Source organism: Cupressus sempervirens, chromosome 5 (genome assembly GCF_028749045.1).
Source record: "Cupressus sempervirens isolate cs-2001-9-10 chromosome 5, ASM2874904v1, whole genome shotgun sequence".
Classification (NCBI taxonomy): Eukaryota; Viridiplantae; Streptophyta; class Pinopsida; order Cupressales; family Cupressaceae; genus Cupressus; species Cupressus sempervirens.
Genome location: NC_143122.1, coordinates 481,641,370 through 481,668,227, shown reverse-complemented (window position 1 = coordinate 481,668,227; position 26,858 = coordinate 481,641,370). Strand labels below are relative to the sequence as shown.

Sequence of the window (26,858 nt, the reverse complement as noted above, 5' to 3'; positions counted from 1 at the left end):
ACCCAGGTTCTCAAACAACCATTGGAAAAATGGAAACCAAATAAATTACCGCTTCTTTGATTTGAAGCACAACTTCTTTACTGGATGTCTTCTTTCTTTATAGAGATTCTAGCATATCTTGACTTGCAGCAATATGAAGATGAGAACATCTTCCAATGAGATTGAATCCTTGAGAACTTTGGCATTTGAGTTGCAATGACGAATCCATGAGAGAAGAGTGTTTGAAGTATGGATTAGACACTTATGAAACACATGTGATGGCTGGAAATGAACCAGAAAGCATATGTATTTGGGTGGAAAGGGCCAAAGTCGAACTTGGAAAGATGGATTGCATGTGGGCAATGATGGGCTTTTGCGAGTATGGCCAAGAATGCAAGTTGGGATGGCATATGGATGCAAGCAAATAATAACTTTTGACTTTAAAAGTGTGATCTTTAATCAAAAATAGGTTCTCTAGATATCATTACACGTAAAGTGAATTACATGTAATAAACGAATATGCATTTAGCTTTTGAAGATGGAAACGCGTGTAAATGGGAATGAAGGATGAGAAAATGTGGATGGAGGGTGAGATTACATGTAATCACATGTGGAGAATGAGATGCAATGTACTATGGCATGTAATGATGGAGGTGGAATGAAACGATGCACTTGCATGAAGAGGTGGAAGTTGGAGTGAAGTGAAACGTGCTCAAGTTCTTGGGAATGAGCTTGCAACTTCTTCCGAACGAAGAAAAACAAGAAAGAAAGAAATCAAACAACAAAAAGAAGCACACAAGAAACACGTACCTTTGGTTTTAGACTCAAATTCCTATTGCAAAGTTACCCACAATTTCTAAGATCATAGATCTATATCAGAAAGCAATTGTAACAGTTTGTTTGGAAGCGTACTCCGTTGGAAGTGAGAACCTGGAAGATCATTCCTCAAAAGAGGTGGCGACTCTATGCAATAAAATTTCAGTTGGTAGCTCTGCTAAGGGATAAGACTCAGAAGGAAATGGTATATAGTTTTTTCAAGTGTATTGATCATTTCATAGAAAGCGTTTTCTTTCAGATGGCATCAAGCCATTGGATTTCAATAAATTTGGTTATGAACCTAGCAAGCTATCTCCAAAACTTTCACAACTTGTACCAAAGTTCCATGGAGGATGGGATGAATTCACACTTCAACATTTGGATACATTTTATACATTAATAGAAGATTATGAGATCAGTGTGTAAGATCAAGTGACGAAGTTATTTGCCAGAACATTTAAGAAAAATGCGAGACAAGCATACAAATCACTACCCACACAGTGTATCTCATCTTGGAGGGAGTTTGAGCTGTGGTTCTTATTTGAGTTTCATGATGTAAGTGAAGAAGATAACATGTGTTATGAACAAGATGAAAACCAAGCTGCAACATGCATGAGGACTCTAACAGGTCTCCACTCAATGCATTTTTCAGCCTGCAAAGATTTGAAGGAGAATCTTCCACACACCTATTTATAAGGATGGTGAATATTTTTAGGAAATGCCTTCCAAAATTATGTCTCCACGAAATTAATTCATAAGAAAGTTTCATGAGTTAGAAATCTCGCCAAATGACCCTGACCTAAAGCTTCTTTCTCAAGTATTAGAGGAAGGTGATAAAAATGAAGAAAAATACATTGAAGTGAGACAAGAATCAATGATGTTTCAGATTTAAACAACGAAGAAATCTTTGGACATTCTAATATAGAATCCATCAATGGTGAAACTTGCTTGGAAGTATCTGATACCGATGATTATAGAGAAGATGACCACCTTAGTCTAGAAGAAATCTCAAATCTGCTTGAGATGGAATATCAACTGTATATCAAAAAAGAAGTTCAAATTTTTTTTATCAAAGTAAACTAACTAATGATTTAGTTTTTGATGAAGATCCAGATCAAAAGGATGAAACATTTGAAGATGATTTGCATAGACAAGTCCATGAACAACATCAAGAAGTCCCTTCTGAATATGAACCATGGTGTCTAGATGGAATCGATGATGATCATCAGAAGGATCAGTTTGGTAAGGATATGCTATCTACTGAAGTTATATGTTGAACACCTGAAGAGCCTGATGAAAACTCTCCTAGAAGTATACCTGAGGTCTCTATATTTTTAAATGCATTTTTTGAAGAGGATTTTTTATGCAATCAAGTCCATCATAGTGAAAATAGCAGGTCTGATGTTAGCTTTGAAGTTAATAAAACTCATGATGTGCATCAAGAAGGTGAAACATTTATCAATTCATCCTATGAGCAAGAAATACAATCATATGAATATGGTTCTGAAATTTCTCCTAGTGTCATATTTGATCAGATCCTTGATAAAAGGGAAGTAATAGTTTTTGAATATAAGCAATTCTCAAAGCCTTCTTGTGATGGGGAACAACATCTAGAGTATGGAGATCAAGCAAATTATGCAAAAACAACTAATCCAGATGCTTGTATAAATTGTCAAATACATGACTATAGGGATCTTCCTTTCAATGAGGACCGTAGTGTACCTGATAATTTATCAAAGGCTAAGAAAAAGTCGGATACTAAAGATTGCATTGATGGAGCACAATTAGAAAGTATTGCCCATAAGGATGACGCATTTGATAAAGGTATGAAATATAAGCAACAGACTGAGGATATTTGTTAAGAATATGCTTAGGGAAATGTTTTCAAGTTTTCATCATGTTTCTTTTGAAGATTTTTCTTCCATGTATACTGATCAAATGAGTGAAGTACGAGATCACATGTTTGGATTAAATGATAATGAAATTTGTTTCTTTTCAAATGATCCTATTGATAAGGTGGAGGTAAATTCTAAAAAGTGATGCAAGAAAAGCACATGTCATGTGATGATTGTTTTCTATTTACTAACGGATCATATTTTACTAAGGAAGGATATGATATCATATTTAGAAGGTTCAAAGTATTACATGATCAGAACTATGTGTTTGATAGAGAGAAGAATTTGTGTTCATTTTCGGGAGCCTACGGCTGCCCAATTTCACCTTGCATCATGTGAAGCATGGATGCTCGGTCTGCTCCTCCAGAGATAGTTGGAATCTCATCATGCCCACAAGGGGCATATGTCCCCAACAAGAGCCACTGATGGAGCTCTAATTTTCACTAAAATAAGGCTTCCATTTTTATCATCTCTTTTCATTCGTTTTAATAGGAAGAATTTTTATATCTAGTTAGTTGTGACAATCTTTTCCTTTGTCCTTAAAATTTTACTTTCATAACATCATTCTAATTTGGTAATGCTGACAGTTTTCAGCATTTAAATTATTTGAATTATATGTTATTCTACTGATGAAGTGCTTGGTTTTCATGAGGTAGCGTCCAATCATCCTAAAAGATTATGCACAGAATATTGATTGTGATGAAGAGGTTGCATAGAATATAGTTGGATAAGAATGCATATATGTCCAAGGATATGGTTGCAAGGGATATAATAGGACTTCTATCAGAAAAGCTGCAATAAAAATCGTCGAGAGATGCATTCTAATAGGTGGAGTGCTGCAGAAAGTTGTGGTATTCTTTACAAGCGGAGGAGATGATTCTGATCCCACAACAGCAGCAATAAAGGCAACTGCAGGTGCAATTTTAGCAAGGCTGCTCGTGCAAAACAATAACTATTTTGTGCATGTCATTACCGAGTCTTCCCTCTCAGCGATGCCTCAACAAGCAGGGATAAAATTGGATAAAAATCTTTTTCTGTCTGATAGATCCTTGGCTTGATAAGATGGATAATATAACTATTATTCCTAGAAAGGCTTGTGCATTGGCTCCTTGTATCTTGTTGACATCAAGAGAACCTCATATTCTTAAAAGATTGACCAAATAATCAATGTCTGTACATGTATTCTTGTGGTTGATGTTGACAACAATGGATGCGAAGAATTTAGTTTTGATAGCATGCATTCTGCTGAAGATCACGAAGCACTTCAATGATTCAATCTGTTGTTGGAGAAAACAAAGATTCAAGAAGGAGGCAGGTAAAATCATCTGATCCAATCAAGAACACATCATTGACTCATGTGATGAAACAAAACATGCAAGCATGTGCTGCTTTGCATGGTGAGGTGCCCTTCAATGCAGCCATGTCAAGATTGCATCCTACAGTACTGGGGCAATTGGAGCATTTTTTTTAAAGACTTGCTATGAGAGCTGCGTGTTATCCCTTGAATGTTGAAAGTTTGCCCGACTTGAAGTAAGAAGACCTGAAGAAACTTTTGAAGAAGCAAATGCGAGCACCACCGATACCATATTGTCTATATGATATAATTGTTCCAACTAAATCCCTCCCAAGCCATTTGCAACATCCAGATTGAAGATGCTCCCAGATTCTACTCTGACCTGCAGGAGATTTGCAATCCATTTTCAAATTGTTAATGGCGAGTATAACTGCGGATATAGATTCTTGTGTACAGAGTTCAGGCCTCTCCAGCAAACAGTACAGACCAACAAATCAATTCTGAACGATGCCAGATGGATTGGAGAAATTCACTCAGAATGGGGCAGTGATACAATTATTGTGCCTATTGAAAACAAAACAAATTGGTTAACAAAGGGCAAGCTTCGATTGAGTAAAGTGATGCAAAATCGGTGTGAAGCAAGAATCAGATATATGAATTGTGAACGCCCAGATATCACACCAAGAATAGTGGTTGCATAAACTGATCAAATTGGATGTGATACTGTCAGATGGAATGTCTTGGGTATTAACGACAATCATGAATATTGAATGGGTAATAAGACAGTGATTCTGGATACGAAGCAACAGCACACCATCATATTATGAATCGAAGGCAAAGAAAAATAGTTGGTATCCAAGGGGATTCAAACAGGAGATGTCTAAAAAGGTTGGTGTGTTCCTTTAGATCACGGTGTTGAAAGAATAAACTGGGCAAAAACCCCTGTGCAACTGTGCTTTTATTAATAAGGCTTGCCATCAAATCTAATTTTTCTTTGTTTTTGTTGCAGGCGCATAAGCAAAGAAGCAAGGAATTGTGCGAATATGTGTAACAGAAGTCCCAACACTCTCATACATTCTAGAACAAATGATGAGACTGAAGTTATAACAACAGAAAATAAGTGTGAGGAGATCAGTGTTCCTAATGGTCAAAGTTTTTCCACCCGTGTCTCACAGGGTTTTCCAGATGTGTGATGAGAAAGAGTCATTGACAAAGTATGAAGAATCACCATGGAGAAGTGACTATGTCTGATCACCGTCCCGATAATCCACTCATCACTCTGATTTGTCAAAGCAGCAGCCTGGATATAAAGCAAGCACTCCATGGTCAAAGGATCGAAGCAGCAATAACAATCTTTAAAGGTTCGATGAAAACAATCACTCAACGACATGCTGCGAATTCATATGGAGATGTTCCAAATTTGAAAGGGGAACCTGCACCGAAATATTGGCATATGCTTGTCCTCTTTTACTTTGATTACGGATTCAGCAATATAGTTATTATATTGTTTAAAAACTATAGGGCCTGACATTTATTAAGTCCTTGACCAGATTAGAGACAAATCATAACTATATTAAAATTTTGTGATCAGTTATTTGTTGTGAAGAGGTGCGATGTTTTGAAGAGGCACCTCCATGACTTTTGCAAAATTATAAATAGGGGATGTAAGATACAATTTGGGGGACAATTCATATTTATATACAATTTCCTAAAAAATTTACATATCCAAGTTATTACACATTTGATATATTACATCCTTTCATGGCAAAGAAATAGACTTTTGAACTAAGCCTATGGATTTTGGATTATTGACTAAATTTTTAAGCGATTCTAGAGTTGAATTGCATTGGATGGATCATCCGTAAGGAGAGTCTCTAGTGCACTTTTATTTCTAACTGAATTTGTAAGCATAACTATTTATTTTAAATTCTAGAGTTGAAATATTATTAAGTTGTGTCCTTTATAATTGTCTTTTAAATTTTATAACTAATTTATATGAGAGATAAGTGGATAGGGTCAATTATAGCATTTTAGACTCGATTATCATAGATATAGTGAAATATTTAATTATTTCCGTATCTATATCTAGTTTTCCTCCTAATCATAGGAGTTAAAGCGCATTTTAGACTAGTTTAAAATTGCATCTATATATTTGATCTGTTGCATCTTGATTACTAAATTATTTATAGTTGATGTGCATAGAATTTTATAAAGTTGTACATAATAACTTATAATATCAACTTTGTTTACCCTTTAAATTTTTTGGCACTAGTCCTTATATTATTCATGATCTATAATTCATACGTTGGCAATTATTTAATATCTTTCCTTTGAAGAATTAATATATTCATTTGTTGCATTAATCCATACTTTTATTTTTAAAACATTCATATATTCATTTATTATTCTCAGTTCGTAATTTGCAAGTTAAAAGCTTTCTATAATTTTTGCCATTTTGGAATCTTTCATTATATTCGTATTCTAACCAATCTGCTATAAGGATCTTGGATTTAAGTGTTTATTCAGGATTAGGTGCACCCGCCTTTGCCTTGCAAAGCCAGAAGTGCAGAAGATCAAATTGATCGGTCTTGTCAAGTTGGCCATCACCGGTTGGATATCCCAGCATCGAGTAGGCAAGACTCCAAGGATTCCAATCTGCGGTTTTGTTGAACCAACACATCATAGGTTATGACCTGTGTAATGAATGTAATCAGTTGATATTTGTGAAAAGCTTATTTCCTCTGAGAACTGCAAAATAATCTTCTTATGAACTACTGATACAAAAACATGTTCAAACTATAAGTTGTGTGATCAAACAATTGTCTTCTTGAATCCATTCTGTCAAACAGCAAGTACAAGTTCTGAGAACTCATTTGGTGTATCACCATTAGATGTACTTATCATTTTCAAATTAGTTTTCCTCATCTTTCTCCAGAAAGCATAGTTTTAGGTGAGCTCCAAGGGAACAAACCCTCTTTGGAGGTTCATTCTCACTACAGGTTACCCACAACAAGAGAAATATCATGTTTCAACAGGTTATTGAGTTGATAGCTCAGCAAAGGTGAAAACTTTGTTGATAACAAAGACGAGTATAGTTTACTGGATTGCAAAGTTTTATAAGGTTTTTAAAAGATAATAAATGTACTTCACTGGTATTTAACTTACTTATTATTCACTTATTTGATGATGCATAGCAGCTCCATATTACAAAATCAAGAGCAAATCAAAAAGTGCCTTTTTTTTTTATAGAAATGGTGGTCACAAACAGATATTCTTATCCTAGATTTTACTCAATGAAAATAAAGTATGCATAGAATTATAAAGAGAACTGAATACCTGGAGCTCCAGATCCATAACCGCAAGTTCATTTTTACATTTATTCAGAGTCTTTTCCTTATAATGAATCTACAAACATCACATGATTAAAAATAAGGGATCAGAAATTTGTTAAAAATACTTATAAATAGCCACTCTCAAAAAGATGAACAAATGCTAAACTTTGGATCCATAAATATCACATCAATGCATATAGGAGCAAATGTCACGATACTGTATTGAGAAAGGTGGAAAAAAAAAGATTCCTTAAAAGCATAAAAAATTAATATTGTTTACCAGGAGGATTTGGACAATAAGCACTATTAGGGTTTCTAGCTTTTTCTTTTTTATTTTCTTACTTCTTTCTAGTAGAAGAGTTTGTATTAATATTCTCCCATGCAATTTTTTTTTGGTGTTTTCATTATTGAGCAAATCTCAAAATATCCTTCCCTAATGCAAAACCACAAGTGGGTCAAATAAAAAAAAGACTAACACCCGCCCAAAATTACACAATAAAAGAACAAGAATGGGAAAAAACGATGAACACTCTAGAAAATGCACAATCTAGATTATGTGCAGAAGATTTATACATCATATGGTCCACTTCAAAAAGTATGGAACTTAACCAACTCATGCAACCAAACCAATGAATATTCAGCCTTCTTGCAAAAAAATCCATGTATTACAATCTATCTGCTTCGTACAGGCCCACCCATGCCTAGCTACTCGGTCCTCACATCTCTGCTCTAACTTTTACAATACTCAAGCCATGAAGACTACATTTTTCTTCTTTTGCCCAAACTTCAATAGCCTCTATAAAAGAACTTTACCACTTATATCTTGATACAGTGATGAGTACTCTTGGCTGGAGATGTCGTAAATGAATGGTCCTTCTTACACAAAAAAATAATAATACATAAACTTCCATCCTACAATCATGCAGGTTACTTGTTTATGAAACTGATCTTCCCAAGAGGGTTTGTGTCTTCAAGAGGCTGAGTTCGAAAACGTTCCAAACTCCCTAACCACGAGATTTTTTAATCTATGAAGAAGAATAAACTCAATATATAACAAACAAGCCTTTTACTGCCTTTTCCTTACCTCTTTTGCATAATTACCTTCCCTTTTAATGTTTTACTTAACCTTGGGAAATTACTAAACCAGCCCTCTTATATTTTCCATTGACATAAAAGACGTCAGTTAAGAACTTAGGAATTAGATATTTCTATGACATTATTAAATAATAACATAATTTTGATTGTTTAATTATATTTCTAGGCCCGATATAAAGGGGACATTACGGTCATCCCTTCCCAAATATTGCTTGCCCTCAAGCAATCATAAACCTACATGCCAAGACCAAGGTCCCAAATAAACCTATTGAATGCTCCAACAAAAAATCCTCAATATTTATTTGATGCAAATGAATCCAAAGACTTTGTCCAATTCTTCCACCTCTCTATGTGGAGTTTGGTTCTTGTCCAATCCAAAGATTTAAGGGTTTGTGTCCTCAGATTTCCTATAAATGACAACCAAAGTGTAATAACCCCAATCTGGTTATAACCTTGTAAGACACCAATTTCCTTAATTACTTAGTTATTTGATATTTCATCAAACACATTGCAAGCAACCACTGTAAGGAGCCTAGTCGGCTCTACTGGCTATGCTAATGAATTGCTAGGACGTTTGTGTTTTCTAACTTTTGAAATGTATACTTTGTATTTATTGAAAATATAAGTAATGAAAATCAGATTTTAATGCCAAAACAAAACCCATAAACACATGATAGCCTTCTACTTAAGCAATTTGATTGTTTGTACAAATAATGACAACTGGAATGGAATTGCATAATTTCAATTTAATTACAAATAGAACCTGAATGTTATGCAGTCTTTGATGTCCAGATGAAACAAGGAACTGCTCAGCTGTAAATTCAAAATCCCCACATGTCTCACAACAGTCCTGATATTCACTATAATCATCCATGATAGGCAGATTGCATAGGTCTTCCGGCTTCCAATTAATGCTGTGTGGGCTCTAAATTATGCACATGAGCTCCAAAAAAACAAATGGAAGCCCTTCAACTCTTGACGTAGGCTCCCAATTTCTCAACACTAGCCCCTGTCAAACTGTTACTTTCCCCTATCATTTAACGAGCATGTTGCCAAGACCTGAGCTATCAAAAATCCCTTTTGTGGTAAAATGCCATGATTTTATAAAGGAGGTAAGCTCACTATGTTTTCTTGGAGTTAAAAGGAAGTGGCAAAGTTGTGTTTGTGTCAGGAGATTTTCGTAAATTCAAGCACGGTGAGTTCGTATCTCTTACCCAAACCCTTTGTTTTTATTTCTCTTTCAATAAATTACAAACTCATTGGGTTTGTTTTCCGTACCCCATTAACTCACGCAGAATTAAGACCTACAAATTCCTGTGGCTACTTGTTGGTTGACAGTCTGTCCTCCTTTGTTTGTCTCTAGAAACTGACTCTCTTATGTCGAAGGGGTAGGAGAACAAAGAGACACTAGCAGATTGGGAAGCATTTTTGGTTTGTCTCCTCCTTTAACTTCCCTCTGAATTTTAGAGGTACAGCTCCCTCCTGGTAGATGTGCAATGAATTTGATTTTTGGGGGTTCCTACTGCTAACCAGTGATATGCTCTTAACCAGAGAGCAAAAGAAGCTTAGACCAGATTTCCCGCACAACAAAATACCCGGGCAAAACCTAGAGAATTCAGCCCCACTATTCCCACGACTGTGAAACTAATCGAATTGGCTTTCACACACCTCAACTAACTCTACTTCTACTCCTAAATTCATCTACAACTACTAGATGCAGTGCAAATTACTTCTAAATGCAACACAATGGGAATGATAATGTTCATGAACCCAAGTGGCTCTCCGACCAGTCGAAAACAACAATCCAACCACTATTGAATTAAACAATTCCCCAGCTCATTCAAACCCAAGCTTCCAAAGCACACAAATGCAATACAATTTTGGCAAGGGAGTGGAAAATGCATGAAAATGAAGTGATCATCTCATCACAAGAACCATTAATCCTAACAACTATTACTATTCAATGATTCTCAGCTTCAAGCAAAAATCAGATTCTCCAATTTACACAAATCTTCGACTCTCACTCTATAATCATTGTTACAGGGGGAAAACTTGCACCAAATTTGCTGATCCTTTATTGATTATCAAATTTTTAAATTTAGAGGCTCTTAGTCTATGGCCATTACAAAAATGATTGCATCCGAGAAGGTGAGGAGACAAAACTAAAGACAGAAAAGGAATGATCAGTTTGGGGGTGATCAAGCGGTTGAGATTTCACCGTCCTTTGGCTTGGCAACATCTTGGCTAGCTTTGTGGCATTTCATTACCCCTATAACTGCCGCTAGATCATTCAGACTTAGAAGTGACATGTTGTCTGATCTCACCAACCATTAATCATGCTCTCCAGCCAATGCTTCCACACTGTCCACCCTTATCTATAGCTTTTTCGACACCTCTACATCCGAGAAGGTGAAGAGAGAACTAAAGATAGAAAAGAAATGATAGATGTCATTTGTTACAAAGTAATCAGTTTGGGGGTGCTGGAGTGGTTGAAATTTCACCGTCCTTTGGCTTGGCAACATCTTGGCTAGCTTGATGGTGTTTCATTGCCCCTATAACTGCCACTAGGTCATTCGAACTTAGAAGTGACACGTTGTCTAATCTCACCAACCAATGATCATGCTCTCCAACCAATGTTTCTACAGTGTCCACCCTTATTTGTAGCTTTTTCGATACCTTTGCTAACACCTCGTCCATGGCAGTTAGCGTGTATAGACCTGATGATTGAAATTTTCTAGGGCAAGCCAACTCATCAATGAATTTATGATACGTATCCTTCATATGGTTGGCGTCCACAACTTCTCCACACTTGCTGACCTAGGACTCTATATGAAGTTCTTTGAGGTAGGCATAAACTGCTTCCTCCACCTTTACTCCATAAAATTTCTTTTACTATTTCATGGCCTTTGTCATACTTTCCCTTTTGAACTCAAGGGACACCATCTAGTGGGGAAAAGGTTCATTTCGATCTTTCAAAATGCCAACATTGATGGCATTCTCTTTCTTCAAGCTTATGACTCCGTACAATAATGTAGCAAAGTCCTTGTACTTATCTATGTCTACTCTTAACGAAGCCATGTTATTGTCCATAGCGCTCTTCAATTCATCAACTCTGATACACAAAACAACCATTTTATCAATTGACGGCAATCCCCTTGCCTTCATATCTTCAATCCAGTCCCTGCCAATTTCTCCAAAATGGCGTTCTTCTTGCAACTTGGCGAGTAGGGTTTTACTTTCCTCTACAAAGGGATCAAAAATTCGGGAATCTAAGGATTCTCCCACTTTAGCAGCTAAGGGAGCAAACATTTGTCTGATGTATTCTGATAGCTCTTTGTTCATAGCCTTGAGTTGTGCCTTAGACACTTTCAACTCATCCATCTCTCCGCCTATTTCCCAATTGAAGAACTCCCACAGGTAGCACTTGTTGTCATGTTGCGGCGGGCCCATGTTGTACTGCTGAATGGCGAAGTTCAACGGATCAAGCTTTGCCAGACTTCCTTCTTTTTGAGCTCAGGTGACCTCCATGACAAAATTTTCTGAAACTACGTCTTTTCCTACTGCCACCACCATCGTAGTCTTCTTCATTTTCTTCAAGGGAGGTGCTTACTTCACTATCTGGAAGATCAAGTCCTTTGGTGACACCCTTACCTCCACTCTCTTTCTCTTCCGGTCCAAAGTATTCTCCAACCATGATTCACATTGTAACACATTAGAGAAGATTGAAGTGTTGCAAAGTCGAATGACTTTCTTGCCACTGGTGGAGCCTATCTTCCTGCTAGAAAATGGAAATATTATAGTTTTGGAAGAAGAAACAACAATTGGGATATTACCTTGTGTTGCTGGAACTTGAGGTGTCTGTTGTGGTAGAGCTCCTCCATCATGTCTTTCGTTGCCATTAGATCTATCTAAGTTAATCATCGAGACAGAATCTTGCTCCTTTGGAATTTCAGAATCTGTCCTTTCACCCTTATCCGCACCCTTGTCTCCTTTTTCAATTCTCTGATGAAAAATATAGTTGGGGCAGGCCCACCTCACAAGTTGAAGGGACTTGGACATCTTTCTTTAGAGGTTGATATCCGTCTTTGCCATCTCCTCAAACCATCTGTGATGGTCCCACTGAGGTGCTCGTAGTTGCAACTACTGTAGCAGTCAAGGTTGCGGGAGCAGACTGCATAGGCTAAGAACTATTGGGTAATGTTGGAGTCTAACTTGATGGATTATTTCTGGACATAATTGAATCGGAATACCCTAAGAGTGTCAATTTGGGATTTGTAAACTAGCGAGAGATATAACAGCTATTTGCTCAAGGGATGAAGATAACAAGTCAAGTGATTATGAATGCAATTTATCTTATGCATAAGTGAGAGTTCAAGTTGAATTGTGTTTTAAGTCCAAAGAAATCATTCATTTGCAGATATAAATATATTCAGATCCAAACTAACATTAATTAACACATCATCATTTATGAAAGCCAAATATATTAACTAACACAACATTATTATAATTATGAAAGCCAAATAAATTAACTAGCACAACATCAAAATATTCACAATTAAATCAAGTTGCTATGAAATAACAATGACAGTTCGGGTTGGATTCGATTTGCGATAGGAGGCTTAAATGTGATAGGACACCTATTAAATGATAGTTACTAAAGTAGGTAACAAGGAGCAACAGGAGGCCTATAAGTTGCGACAGGATGTTGTGTTGAAAAATTAGCAGAACAACGATGAAAACAGGGGACTCAATATAGTTGGAAGAGATGTAGACAAAGCAATAGAGAATGATGAGAACTTCAAGAACACTATGGTTTACTACTAGACTGGTGAGCGCAATGTTTACAATCATAGAATGAACTCCAATCCTTAAGGTGAATGATCACAAAGCTATGGAATGAGTGAATTCAAAATAAACACCGAAATCATGCCACAAATTAAACATGTAACACTTCTTTTGGGAACCAAATCAGAAAAGATGCTTATTACCACTATTTGGAATATGGTAGGAGCATTACATAACCCAAAAAGAAGAATGTTGTAGGCAAAGGTTCCCCAAGGACAGGTGAAGGTTGCCTTGTCCTGACCTCTCGGGGCAATGAGGATTTGATTGTACCCACTGAATCCATCCAATAAAGAGAAAAATCGTTTCCCATTTATCTTTGGTACGACAACCAAAGGAGATACCCACCTGTTATCTGAGATACGATAGATGAAACCAACATTCAAGAGTTTTTGGAGTTCTTTGACTACATTGTGCAAGGCAGGATTGAGTCTTCGTTATGGTTGTCGAACTAGGCGACTTCCTTCTTTGATGTAAATGTGGTGGTTACAAGTGTCTGGGTGAATACCTCTCATGTCCTAATATTCCTACCCAAATGCATCTTTATGTTCTTTGAGCATACCTATGAGATCTTTGACTTGAGTTGGTGTTAACTGTGGATTAATATTGAGAGTACGCCCTGGTAAGATCTCCATAGGTTTTGATGGTGTAGAAGCATTAATAATAAGCTTTGATGATGGATTTGGTTTATCTAAAGATAATAATGGACTATACAAACACTAATGTGGTAGAAGCTGGTATAATATGAGAAAGTGTTTGATAGATCAAGGATTACCTACTAGGGGAAAATTTCCAATAGGACAGTCAACAGTCACATGAGAAGGAAAAAACATAGTTTCTAAGATATCTTTAGACTCATACCTATTCTGAAGAAAGTTCACCAAAATGTTGTCATCAATAGGTTCCTCAAGGTGTTGTGCCTATTTGATGGTAAGGATTGGTACTGTTTATCGTACTGGTAAAGAAAAAAATGCATACAGATAATAGAACAGAATAACAAATAAGAATAGCAGAACTCCTTTGATTATATTCGCATACGCCAAGATATTACATTAGGCTTCATAAGATGATTTACAATGATCCTAGACGGGGTATAAATACTTTCCACCGAACCTTCCCAAAGGAGTCTGTCGGCTACAAAACAATCCTAATCTACCCGTTGGCCAAAATCTTTACCGATGACATGAACCTGTCGGCCCGTCGGCTACAAAATCTTTACTGACGACAACACCCTGTCGGCTACAGTTTCTACCGACGACAGGTACAAGATATTCTAGATCATTGACAACCCATGTAGGATCTTTTGTATCTAACAAGGGTTGACCCGAGGGATACAGGGTTAACTGTTTTGGATACAAGGTTAACTGTTTTGTTTGTTCTCCATTAGAAATAACAATGTTACCTGACTGACAGTTGATGTGGGCATTAGCAATGGCTAACCAGGGTCTCCCTAGAATTAGAGGATATCCCCAAAACTTAACTTTTGGTTGCAGAATCATAAAATTGGCTGGATAATCCCAATTGTAAATGGAAAGAACGTCTTCTATAACCCCCTCTGGTTTGACTAAGGACCGATCAGCCATTTGAAGTACTGTAGGAGTAGGTCTAAGTTCATCCAATGATAATTTGATTTTTGTTTCATTGGTCATCACATTTATAGCAGTACCTAAATCCACAAGTGTATTAGGAATGACAATTTTACCTATACTTACCTGTATGACTGGACTGCCAGGATTTGCGTATTTTGGAATAGTTATTTCCCCAACAATAATTCTGCCAATTGTCCAATAACTTGAACAGTCTTTGGATCCTCCTTTTTCTATCATCGGATGCATACCTCGCATATCTTTTTGTTGTATACCGGAATATCTTTAAGAGCCTGCAAGAGGAATTTTGATATTAACATCACATAATTCATTTAAATTATCAAACTTTGAATGTGTTAGCTATTTAGGCTCTTGCTTAGAGATGAATTGATCAAGAAAGGGGGGCTCTGTCTCTAGCTCTTCTTCAAGTTCGTCATGGACCTCTATGATAGTAGGTCCTTTAAGAGCCTTCCCTGATCAGGAAAGGGGGGCTCTTTTTCTAGCTCTTCTTGTGGGAGTAGACTGCGCAGGCTAAGAACAATTGGGTAATGTTCGAGTCTCCAAACGTTCAATGTCGAGCAACCAATTCCAACTCCAATTAAAACTAGCAAGCAAAATGGTGGACATCTGAAGTCATTTTGATTTTGCAGGATGTTCATGTGAACTGCAAAATGTGGATGCCATACTCTGCTAGTCGTATGCTATTGCCCAACTAATTGTGGCGTTATTTGATGACCAAACTATAACTTATTGCCACACGTGTTTCAAGAATTGCAACCACATCTAGCACTAAAACCAATCAAATCCCCTCCAACTGCTAAACAACTTAATTTAAGAGTAATCGATTTCCTTTCAGAATAACAATCTCCTTAACCACAGTAGTTACAGTAGGAGATTTCGTAGATATATACCTTACCACAACTATCAATGATGAATGTCAAAATTACAACACCAATCTCCCAAACTCAGATAATGATAGACAGGAGATGTGACCAATGAACCACTATAATTCAGCAATGACTTCAAACATCAAAAACTCAGAGACCCTTATACTTCAGCAAGGGCTCACAATTTAGACTCAAAAAAAAGCCACAAAAGCACAAAAAGAAGAAATATATAATCAAGCGTGACTTTCCCAATGAATGAGCTCTTATTTATAAGCTTTCATTGGCAAAAGTTTCCATAAAACTCCACTTCCAAAATCATGGAAGTTTCCCAAAAGAACTCAACACTAGAAACTTTCCAGCTTGCTTTTTAGAAATATTACTGTCATTATTATAATAATATGAACATTATTATAATAATGCAACTCAATGAATAATAAATAAATAAGAGCTTGCGCAATTATTAACCTAATTAACTATAGGTGATGACCAACTGCCAAGCCATCCACTGTGCTACCAAAAATAGCAACTACCAAAATAAGACTTACTAAAAATAGTGAATCCACAACTGAGACGCCCAAAACGCCCTGTCAGCTCACAAAGGTCACTATGATGAACTAACTTGGCCAACTGTAGGTACCTACTAAAAATGGGGACATTTCAGTCCTCCCTCCCTAAGATTGCTTGCCCCCAAGCAATCCCAGAGCAAAATGAACACACCATCCACCAGGATCCCAAAGGTAGAATTGTGTACCATTCCTATTGTATACACGCAATTCTTGTAGCACCAACACCCAAATAACGGACATCAACATCAATATCATCTATAAATTTACCCGAGGTCTTGATGAAAGCCACAATCCATTGGAACTCAACACAACCAAAATACCAACTCTATCAACACTTGAGTCCCCGACAAACTGATACTCACACCCAACCACACTATGGAGATCGTGACAACCATAGGTACCTGAAACACTACCACTATCTCCAAACTCTGCCAAACTGTCCTAAGTGTGTAGAGACTGCAAGGGATCTAACTTGTAGTTGTTAATCCCATCTGCAAAAGATGGTGCTAACCCATCCCATAATTGATGGTATGAAACTGAAGCCAACCCACACCGACGTGAAACCAAATCCTCTACGTGGGGGTCAAAAGAAAAATGATGAGCACTCCTCTTAATGTAATGCCAATAACAACTCCCAATCTTTGTCAAGGGCTCGTCACAATCAAACTGGGAATCAGAAGTTGGCTCCTATCTCTGACTTCGAACTATTGCTCGGGCAGGATCCTAGGCAACCCTCTCAGCAAACCCAACCTTAAAATCCCTATAGAGAAGCATAGCAGACAGAGTCTCTACAATCTTTCCCACCAACCTCTGAATAGCATGAGAGCCTTAGATGAGAGTACCCTCGAACACTCTGTATGAATCCTCCCTCACATCCGAACTCTCCAATAGATACTTCATGAAGGACTCTATGCAGTAGAAATTATATGTGGAAGCATCCACCTAATTCCCTGTGACCCATAGGTGATCCCTCTCAAAATGTGGCACTGCCAACTATCCAATGCTATCAGCTGTATGAGATGAAGACATAGATTCGCTTCCAGCAAAAGGAAGCAAATCAGCATAAGAGCCCAACTCCCCTGATACTCTCATCTCATCCATACCTACTGCACCGATATCCTGGAGGGATGTGTCGGCCACATCGTCACATCCATCATCCCCAACCGTAGAAGCAAACTCACCACCAACCACAATATGCAACTGAATTGGATCTAGGGTTGTTGTGGTCCAAACATGCTCTAACTCCACGGTCACCTGATCCAATCGTGACTATGACTCTTGAAGAGCCTATTGAATACACTGAAGAGAGTCCACAGTCACCTCAAGCTATTGGGTGAGCTCCACCACCTCCTCTTTCTCCAACAATGTCTCATGACAGGTGCTACCCCACTCCAGAAGGTAATCCCGGTCAGTAACTAGCTGGGAGTAATTATGCTTCAAGATCTTGACAGCCTCTCAAAGCACATGAACTTTTGCTAGAGAAAGAGTACTATCACTGCGCTCATTGAACATAGGAGCACCCCAACAAGATGTAGCTGACATCTGACGAACAACATCATAATGACCAAGAGCTAATGAAATGTCACTATCACTCACCTTCGACTGACTAGTCACATGATGCCTCTGTAACCCCTGACTCCTATGCAATCTCTCTATCTCACAAACTCTACTATGATAGGAAACTAAATCAGAACTGCCCACCACAAGATCACTCATACGTGTGTCATCATCCTCGCATAGCTCCCCATCCGAAGAAACGGAAGCCCTTGCAATATCAACCCCCTCGCATGTCTTAGCTTCCACCTCAAACATAAGATCATGTAAACATCTATCCTAGAACTCATCAAAACCCTCCACTGAGTCATCACCTAATATGTGATAAGGGATATCATACTAGGTGCAGCTCATAGCATCATCAGGTGTGTCCATACCATCTGCCTCCTTCATTGGGACACCTATATCACCAAGATCATCATGGGGTGACTCCATACATGCCTCGGTCCCACCTAAGGAAGCAATTGGCTCCTGTACTGGAGCAACACTACAGTAGCTGACATATAAGTTGCCAATAACAACTCCCTCCTCTGGTGAGTCTAACAAGTCAGTGACAACTACATCAACTACCTCTGAACTAACCATAGTGACTACTTTAGGAGCCTCAAACTGTTGAAGCTCAGTGCCACTAACCATCATGGACACATCCAGATGTCCCTGCAAAACTAGTCCATCATTAATACTGCGGATAGGACTAGCAAGTTCCGTACTAAATGAAAGAACATCAGCATCATGGACACCTGTCGGGGAAAACTCAAGCTTCCTTCGCTACAACCTCAATGTCGGCCTTCTAAAGGTGGAAACCATATACCTTGCTGCCCTCTCAACTGTTGCTGGATCCGACAAACTCTCCGCCAGCCTCTATTGATGAAGCTTAAGTTTCTCCATACTCTCCTGCAAAGCATTTATTTTTACACCAACTTCCTCATTACTCCATTGATTTCTAGAGCTATCAATCCTATGTCTGTCCATAGTTGGGAAAATAAAAGTGTTGGTCACTCTAGAAATCAGATCTAAAAATCTTCAAAGTCAGCACCAAACAAAATAAAAACTGAGCCCAATTCTTGCAAGCTGGCAGGAAACTGCTCTGATACCACTGTAAAAACCCTATGTTCACCTCTGCCAATCTTAGTTGGCCAATTGATGAGTTTATTTTTATTTTTTTGTTTTGAAATATATTCTTTCTTTTTTTTTTCCAATTATATAAAGGATACAAGGGAACACTATGAATAAAAACAACTCCAAAAATTACTTTGAAATTAAAGAGAAGATTTTTTATCAATTTCACAATCTAATCTTTCAAGAATTTTTATTATCAAAGAACCTGATTGTTGTAAACAACCACAGCTATTGTCGGTTTGAAAGGGGTGTCCAGAATGCATTAATTGTGGCTCCACACACAACGTTAGCTACCTCCAACTTCAAATGCAATTCCCAGGCTCCAAAAGTTCAATGCCAAGCAGCCAATTCCAACTTCAATTAAAACTGGCAGGCAGAATGGCAGGCGTCTGAAGTCAATCTGATTTTGCAGTATGTTCATGTGAATTGAGAATGTGGATGTCGTACTCTGCTAGCCGTATGCTATTGCCCAACTTATTGTGATGTTATTTGATGACAAACTGTAACTTATTGCCACACATGTTCCCAAAATTGCAACCATAGCTAGTACTAAAACCAATCGAAGTCCCTCCAATTGCTAAACAACTTAATTTAGTAGCAATCAATTTCCTTTCAGAATAATAGTCTCCTTAACCAAAGTAGTTACAGTAGGAGATTTCACAAATGTATACCTCAGCACAACTGTCAATGATGAATCTCAGAATTACAACGCCAATCTCCCAAACACAGATAATGACAAACAGGAGATGTGACCAGTGAAACCACTATACTTCAGCAGCATCTTCAAACATCAGAAACTCAAAGACCCTTATACTTCAGCAAGGGCTCACAATTCAGACTCAGGAAAAAGCCACAAAGGCACAAAAAGAAAATATATAATCAAGCGTGCCTTTCCCAATGAATGAGCTCTTATTTATAAGCTTTCATTGGCAAAAGTTTCCATAAAACTCCACTTCCGAAATCGTGGTAGTTTCCCAAATGAACTCAACACTAGAAACTTTACAACTTGCTTTTTAGAAATATCACTTAAAGACATTATTATAATAATATAAACAATTGTTATAATAATGCAACTCAATGAACAATAAATAAATAAGAGCTCGTGCAATTATTAACCTGATTAACTGTAGGTGACGACCAACTGCCAAGCCATCCACTACGCTACCAGAAATAGCAACTACTAAAAATTGACTTAGTAAAAATAGTAAATCCACAACTGAGACCCCCAAAACGACCTGTCAGCTCACAAGGGTCGCTATGATGAATTGACTTGGCTAACTATAGGACCCTACTAAAAATGGGGACATTACAAGCCAGTGCAGCATAACCATTATGTCAATGATTTATCTTTTCAAATTTGTGCCATATAGGGTCTTCAGCACTTTACTTTTTCTACTTCAGGGGGTCTGAAACCAAGAAGTCATCATGTCTCCCCTAAGCAAGGTCTTCTTCTCATTAAACATGGAAGCAAAATTCTAGAAATCCATGTTGGTGTAAACATCCCTCGCTGGAAAACTGAAACTGATTTGTAGTGTATTTCGGTCAAGCGTGAAGAGCACTTCACCTCCAAGCATATTTATTTGCCTAGTTCTGGGATCATAGTGCGATATGCACTCCATGATGAGTTCAGGTGCTTGAACTGCGACTAGAAACCCGACCACTTCAACTAAGTTGTTTTCCTTCAACTTTTTGTGACAAGGTGAATTGGGTCTGCATTCAACCTTTGATGCAAATCACCCAGATCATTAAACCTTAATGAAGTATCACTTAGATTTTTCGATGTGCAGTCAATCCCATTGAGACTGTCATAACCCATAAACCTCGCAGCCATGACTTTTATAACACTTGAGCAAGCAACTAAATTAAAGATTTCAAAATGGTCATTAGTGAGAAGGAATGATGAACTTTTGTCGGATAGCTTTTACTTTATAAATCTCCTTTTTTTATCATTGGCTGGAAATCCATGCAATCAGATTTTCATTTATTTCAGGCACGCTTAAGGCTTCCAACAATCAGATTTGCATTAACTCCAGGCTTAAAAGGCAGAAAAATGATGTCATCCGCGCCTTTCTATACAACCCATTTAAGGAAAAGATCAAATCTTTTTTTCTATTGAAAATATAGAATCAACTGGAAATAACAAGGTTTGATCACCGTCTTTTTACATCAGTATAAGCAGATTCAGAGCATGATTTTATACAGCATGTACAATAACTAAGAGTATCTTTATTTTATAATTTTATTTTCAAATCTTTGAAAATCCACTGACTTGAAATGAAGAGGCAATATTTTTAGCTTCCCAATACGAAATTTGGTTAAGGCATGCAATCTTTGTCGAGCTCTGGATTTTCAGATTCTAGCAGAGACTACCTCACTTCCGGATTTGGAGAACTTCTCTCACTTCTTTTTTTGAACACCTTATACTTCGCTATTTTTGCCTTTTAGCAATTTCCAAAATTGGTTCTCCTCAAACTCTCTTTTGAGTACTCTGCTCAAGTCTTCTCTTTCAAGCACTTTGAGAAATGGAACTTCATGAACAAACCTTTCGGTACTTAGTCAATTTCACACTTCGAAAAACCCTAGAAACTTTTTCTCTTCGAATGCCGCTCTGCACAAAGCGCCCGCTTGATATTCCTTGAGAACTTGCACCTAGCCACAGGAGCAACCTCCTTCGCACTTCAAGAACTCCTTGAGAATGCTTTGCCTTCGGGTGGGAGAGAAACAGAGTAGAGGAAACTCCGAACTCCAATTTCCTTTGAAAACATTGGGACTTAAACAAAATTTTCTCATCAAGGGGGGAAAGTCTAGACACTTCTAAAGGGGGCGTTGTCCTGCATTTTGTCAACACAAAATGTAGGTAACAGTACAAAACTTTTTCAACTTAGTTTTGCATTTTGAGTTAGTTCATTATTTAATTGGATAACATTGCTCGATCAATCGACCCCAATTGATATAATGAATCATTTTACTGCAGGCTTTCGTCAAGCCTTTTTAGTTTTTCTGTTTGTTGAGCCTATGGTTGATTTTTGAAGCCTTCAATGTCCTTTTTCTTGCTTTTTAATGTGTTTGTTAGCTTTTGGTCTTTTGGCTTTGCTCAAATCATTGCTTTCAGTTTTGTCTTGGATTTGATCTATCTTAGGGCTTAATCACAGTTAGCAATAAAAAGATATGATCATTTTAGTGCTCAAAAAGTGGAATCTCCAAGTGCAACTGCATGATTTAAAACATCATATCATATTTTTATGTCGATATTCACCTTTTGAAAAATATAACTTAAAATCACTTTATGTTAAGTTTTTAAGTTACTTTATCATTTAAATTTATCACTTAAGTGATTATAGTGCACTTTATGCTATATATTCATGTTGAGTTTCTTTTTATATTTTTCATTTAAGTGACTTTATTAACTATATAGTTTGATTTGAATTTTTGAGGTACTTTATGTTTTCATTTAAAACATCTAAGTAAATATTACTTTTTGAATTATATTTGCGCATATTTATTAAACTATATAGTGTAAATATTATTTTTGACCCAATTAACTGATATTTCCTCAAAAGTCATTTAGACATGTGCTTAATTCATCACTTAAATTGTGCATTACATGTCTTTCAAGTTTCAACCCAATTACATGTAAATATGCATATGCATCTAGAAACCACACTTCACACTAGAAAGGCATTCTACACATTTTTAAAATGTGTAATGGTCATCCTAGAATGAGTTTTGCATGTTTTTAAAATATGCAATGAGCTCCAAAGAGTGCGTTTTGCACTAAAAATGTTATAATAAGCAAGTTTTTGAAATATGCAATCACCCTCTAAGAGTGCATTTTGTATCTTGAGGGCAAAATAACATATTTTTAGAACATGTCATTGCACTCGGAGAGTGTGTTTTGCATGGGTAATGCATATTCATGTTTTTAAAATATGCAATGAGGCTTAGAGAACGAGTTTTGCCTTGATATGTGTTTTTTCTAACATATGCAATGGCACTCCTAGAGTGTGTTTTGCATGAAAAGATAGATACATGTATTTTAAAACATGTAGTCTCTCTTAGAGAGTGTATTTTGCATGTATTTCATGTATTTGGAAAAAGTGAACCCGAATTTGAAGATTCAAGGGCAAAAAATTTAAAATTTTCCTCCTCCAAGAACATGTTTCTCATCAAAAATGCTTACGTCTAACCATGTAATGACTCAAAAGCTCCAAAATCAAGGTCGTTTTTGCATATTTATGCATTCCCATGCATTAGGCATTGAAATCCATGCAAGAAACAATGCAGATTTTGAGGTTTTGAAGCCACGTTTTGGAGGAAAATGCCCAGATTTGGGGCTTTTTGATTACTTTTTTCCTCCAATAAAAGTCGTTTTGGCCTTGTGATCCTTGCAATTACTATTGAGGAACACATTTCTGCCTTTAGATGTCAAAAACGCTCCCTTTCATGCCATCTATGAATCATGGTTTTGCTAAAAACACCCAAAATTTTGGGTTTTCCATCCACATTTTTGCTTTTGGATCCATGTTTCATCATTTCAGAAGTCGTTTTTGCTTTCACAAGTAAAACGACGACCAATATATTTGCATTTGTGAGCCGGGTTTTTGCAAAAAAGACCTAGATTTTTGCATGAAAAGGGCACATTTTTGTTAAAAACACTCAAAAATGGCATTTCCGGCCCATACGTTTGGATCAATAGGGATCATTTCTAAGTTTTAATGTGCATGCTATTGCCTTTGGAGATCATGTTTTTGGCATTCTCATGTCAAATTCGACCATTGAATGCTCATTAATCATTCATTAATTGCAAGTGTGGAAGAAGTATAAGGGTTTGAAGCTGATTGTGGTTTTCCACTACTGAGGTATAGTGGTATTGGTTGATTTGCAAATCTGAATTAATGTTACTCTCTTACTGTAACTACTATAGTTGAGTGGTATTCGGTTGCTGAATAATTTGGTGAAGAAGTTTGATCTCAGAATGCTCATTTCTAACTCTGTTTGGATGCCCAGTTATTTCATACTGTTTGGGCTTTGATGTCATTTGCTATTAAGGTGCCTGCTGCTGCCTTTTGACGCTCAGCTTTCCAGCATTTGGGCTTTGTTTTGGTGCCTAGTTTGTTGGCATTTTAATGCCCTTATCATCTGCTATCGGCATAAGATTATCAGTGGGTTTTGAAGGGTTCAATTTCCCTTATCGGGCTGCATTTGACAAACAACCTGGGTTGTATTTGGACTAGCAAATTGGGGCAGGCCTGTGTGCTGCTAACACGTGTCTTTCATCTGCATATCACTGCCCAAATTTTCAAGCAATCTGCTGCTGCAACTTGTCCATCAGCTGAGAATTTACCAGGTTCATTTTCATTTGTAAAAAAAGATTAATATTAATGCAGCACTCAAACTCGATACATCCTAAAATGCAATTGATCTGTATCTCCGAGTTTGGAAATTATTTGCAATTGTTGCTTCTGTATCAGTTCTCTCATTTCATGTTTATTTGCAAGGAACTCTTGAATTAACCACAAACCACTGAGAAACCACATATTTAATTTGTCAGAGTTTGTTTGCTAAGTGTTTGACAAAATGTCAAACCATTAAAATGTGAAAGAAATTGATGCTTGATTTAGCTATAACTAGACAAGGTTATTACAGTGGTACTAAAGTGGTTTCTTGCCATCATGTGGGGTAGGAAAGTTATTTTATTTTCGGATCTGCTATTGCATTTGGAGTGACCAGCACACTAGCATTTTTTGCTATGAAAAAACATAGGAGAACTGATAGTTCTAGAAGCTAATGGAGTAATGAAGAATTTAGCACAAAAATGAATGCTTTGCAGGAGAGTATGGAGAAACTTAAGCTTCATCAACAAAAGTTGACGGAAAGCTTGTCAAATCTTGACACAGTTCAGAGGGCAGTGAGGTATATGGTTTCTACCTTTACAAGGCCGACATTGAAGTTGCAAGGAAGGAATCTTGAGTTTTTCCCGACAGGTGTCTATGATACAAATGTACCTATATTTAGTACGACACCTGCTAGTCCTATTTACAGTATTGATGATGGACTTATTTTAGAGGGAGACGTGGTTGTGTCTTTGGTAGTGAAGGATAGCGGTACTAAGCTTCAACAGGTTGAAGCTCCCAGAGCTGTAGAGTTGTTGCTACAAGTGCAGAGACAGTTGATGTAGTTGTTACCACTGATACTTCTGGCTCTCTCAAGGAGGGGATTATTATTGGAGATTTTTATGTGAGTTATCATAGTGTTGCTCCACTGCAAGAGGCAGCTACTTCCTCAGGTGGGATCAAGGCACGTATGGAGTCCCTAGCTCTGATGTTGGTGATTTGGGTGTTACAGCAGAATCAATAGATGTAGGTTCATGCTCTAGCATTATTGATTCACAGCCTGACATATAGTCAAGTGACGGCAGTTGAGGCTCTATCAAGTGATGGGGATGCAGATAGTATGGACACCTCTGATGATTTGTTGGATGCTGCTATAAGTTGCACCAAGTATGATACCCATTGTCAAATATTGGGTGATGACTCCGAGGAGGTTTTGGATTAGTCCCAGGATCGATGTTTACAGGATCTTACTATTAAGGTGGAATCTGAGACATGCAGAGAGATTGATATTGCGAAGGTTTTCATTTCTTTGGATGAGGAGTTGATTGAGGTGCATAGTAATTGTATCTCGGATGCAGAGTTCTGCGAGGACAATAACACACGTATGAGAAATCTTGTGGTGACTAGTTCTAATTCAGTTTCCTATCACAATGCAGTTATTGAGACAGGGAGCTTGCATAGGAATCAAGGGTTACAAAAGCATCATGTGACTTGTCACCTGAAGGTCAGTGATAGTGGCATTTCTTCAACTCATGAGCATTATGATGCCATCTATCAGATTCTAGCTACATATGGTTGGGGTGCTCTTGTGTCAAATGAGCACGGTGATAGTAGTCTTTCCCTAGCAGAGATTCATGCGCTTCGAAAGGCTGTCAGGATCTTGAAACATAGTTACTCTTGCTAGGTGGATATTTTGCAACTCACAGTTTTCGGTAAAATCCAGTTGCAAAATAGGATGACTAGCCACAGCGTGTGAGACAAAGTCTCTCCTACCTTAAAGGGAAGGCTCCCCCTTCTCACCGTTCCTTGGATCAACTCAAGGTAAGCAAAAAGTTGAGAGATTTTGTAAGGATGTTACCAATATTCTTTCCTCTTAGCTTTCAAGAAAGAATCCACTTACCCGCACAATAAGTAATGGGCAAGATGAAACCTCAAACTACACTTCTATCTAAGTTGTAAACGGTGATATCAATAAACCAACACTAACTCAAAGGCTAGTGGAAACTGTACCAGTTTTTCTCTAAGTCCTATTTTAACATATTCTATGAGAATAACCTCTACCATTGGGGCACAAAGACTTCCAGAAGTAGGGAATTCTAACTTTTTTTCGTGAATTTGAGATGGTAATACAAGCTATGGTCAAAGCTCCTAGTCTATGTATTGCCACAACTGATCCTAGTCAAAGCTTTGGCTCCGATTGCTTCTTAAATCACAATGCTCTATTATTGAACAGACAATAATAACATGAATCAAAGATAATAGGCACAAATTACAGTCAAATCTTCTAATTTGCTCTATCACAATTGCTTCCAGTCAAAGCTTTGAATCCAATTGCTTCTTTTATTCACTTTTCTCCCAAATTCATACTGCACAATCAAAGTTATGCTTGCACAAATGTGGCAGAGCTTTCTTGCATACAAAAAAAGATGATTTTTACAATGAGGGGGCACTCCTTTATATAGGCATAGGAGTTAAGACAAAAGTGGAGGAAAAAGGGGGAGCAACTCGACCAACTTTGACCTGGTCTAACTAAAGAGAGAAATTATTGGGTTACATGCAA

General features: G+C 37.3%; 1 protein-coding gene across 7 annotated transcripts in view; it reads right to left on the bottom strand.

Annotated features, from left to right (window-relative positions):
* The window catches only part of LOC149556843 (PROTEIN TARGETING TO STARCH (PTST)), a 261,217-nt gene that overhangs the window by 101,326 nt on the left and 133,033 nt on the right, over positions 1-26,858 (bottom strand). For all 7 annotated transcript variants that reach the window (XM_089831423.1, XM_089831429.1, XM_089831424.1 and 4 more), the window contains one exon: positions 7,321-7,389. In XM_089831423.1, coding sequence (XP_089687549.1) covers positions 7,321-7,389 — 69 coding nt within the window. The remainder of the gene's footprint in view (positions 1-7,320; positions 7,390-26,858) is intronic.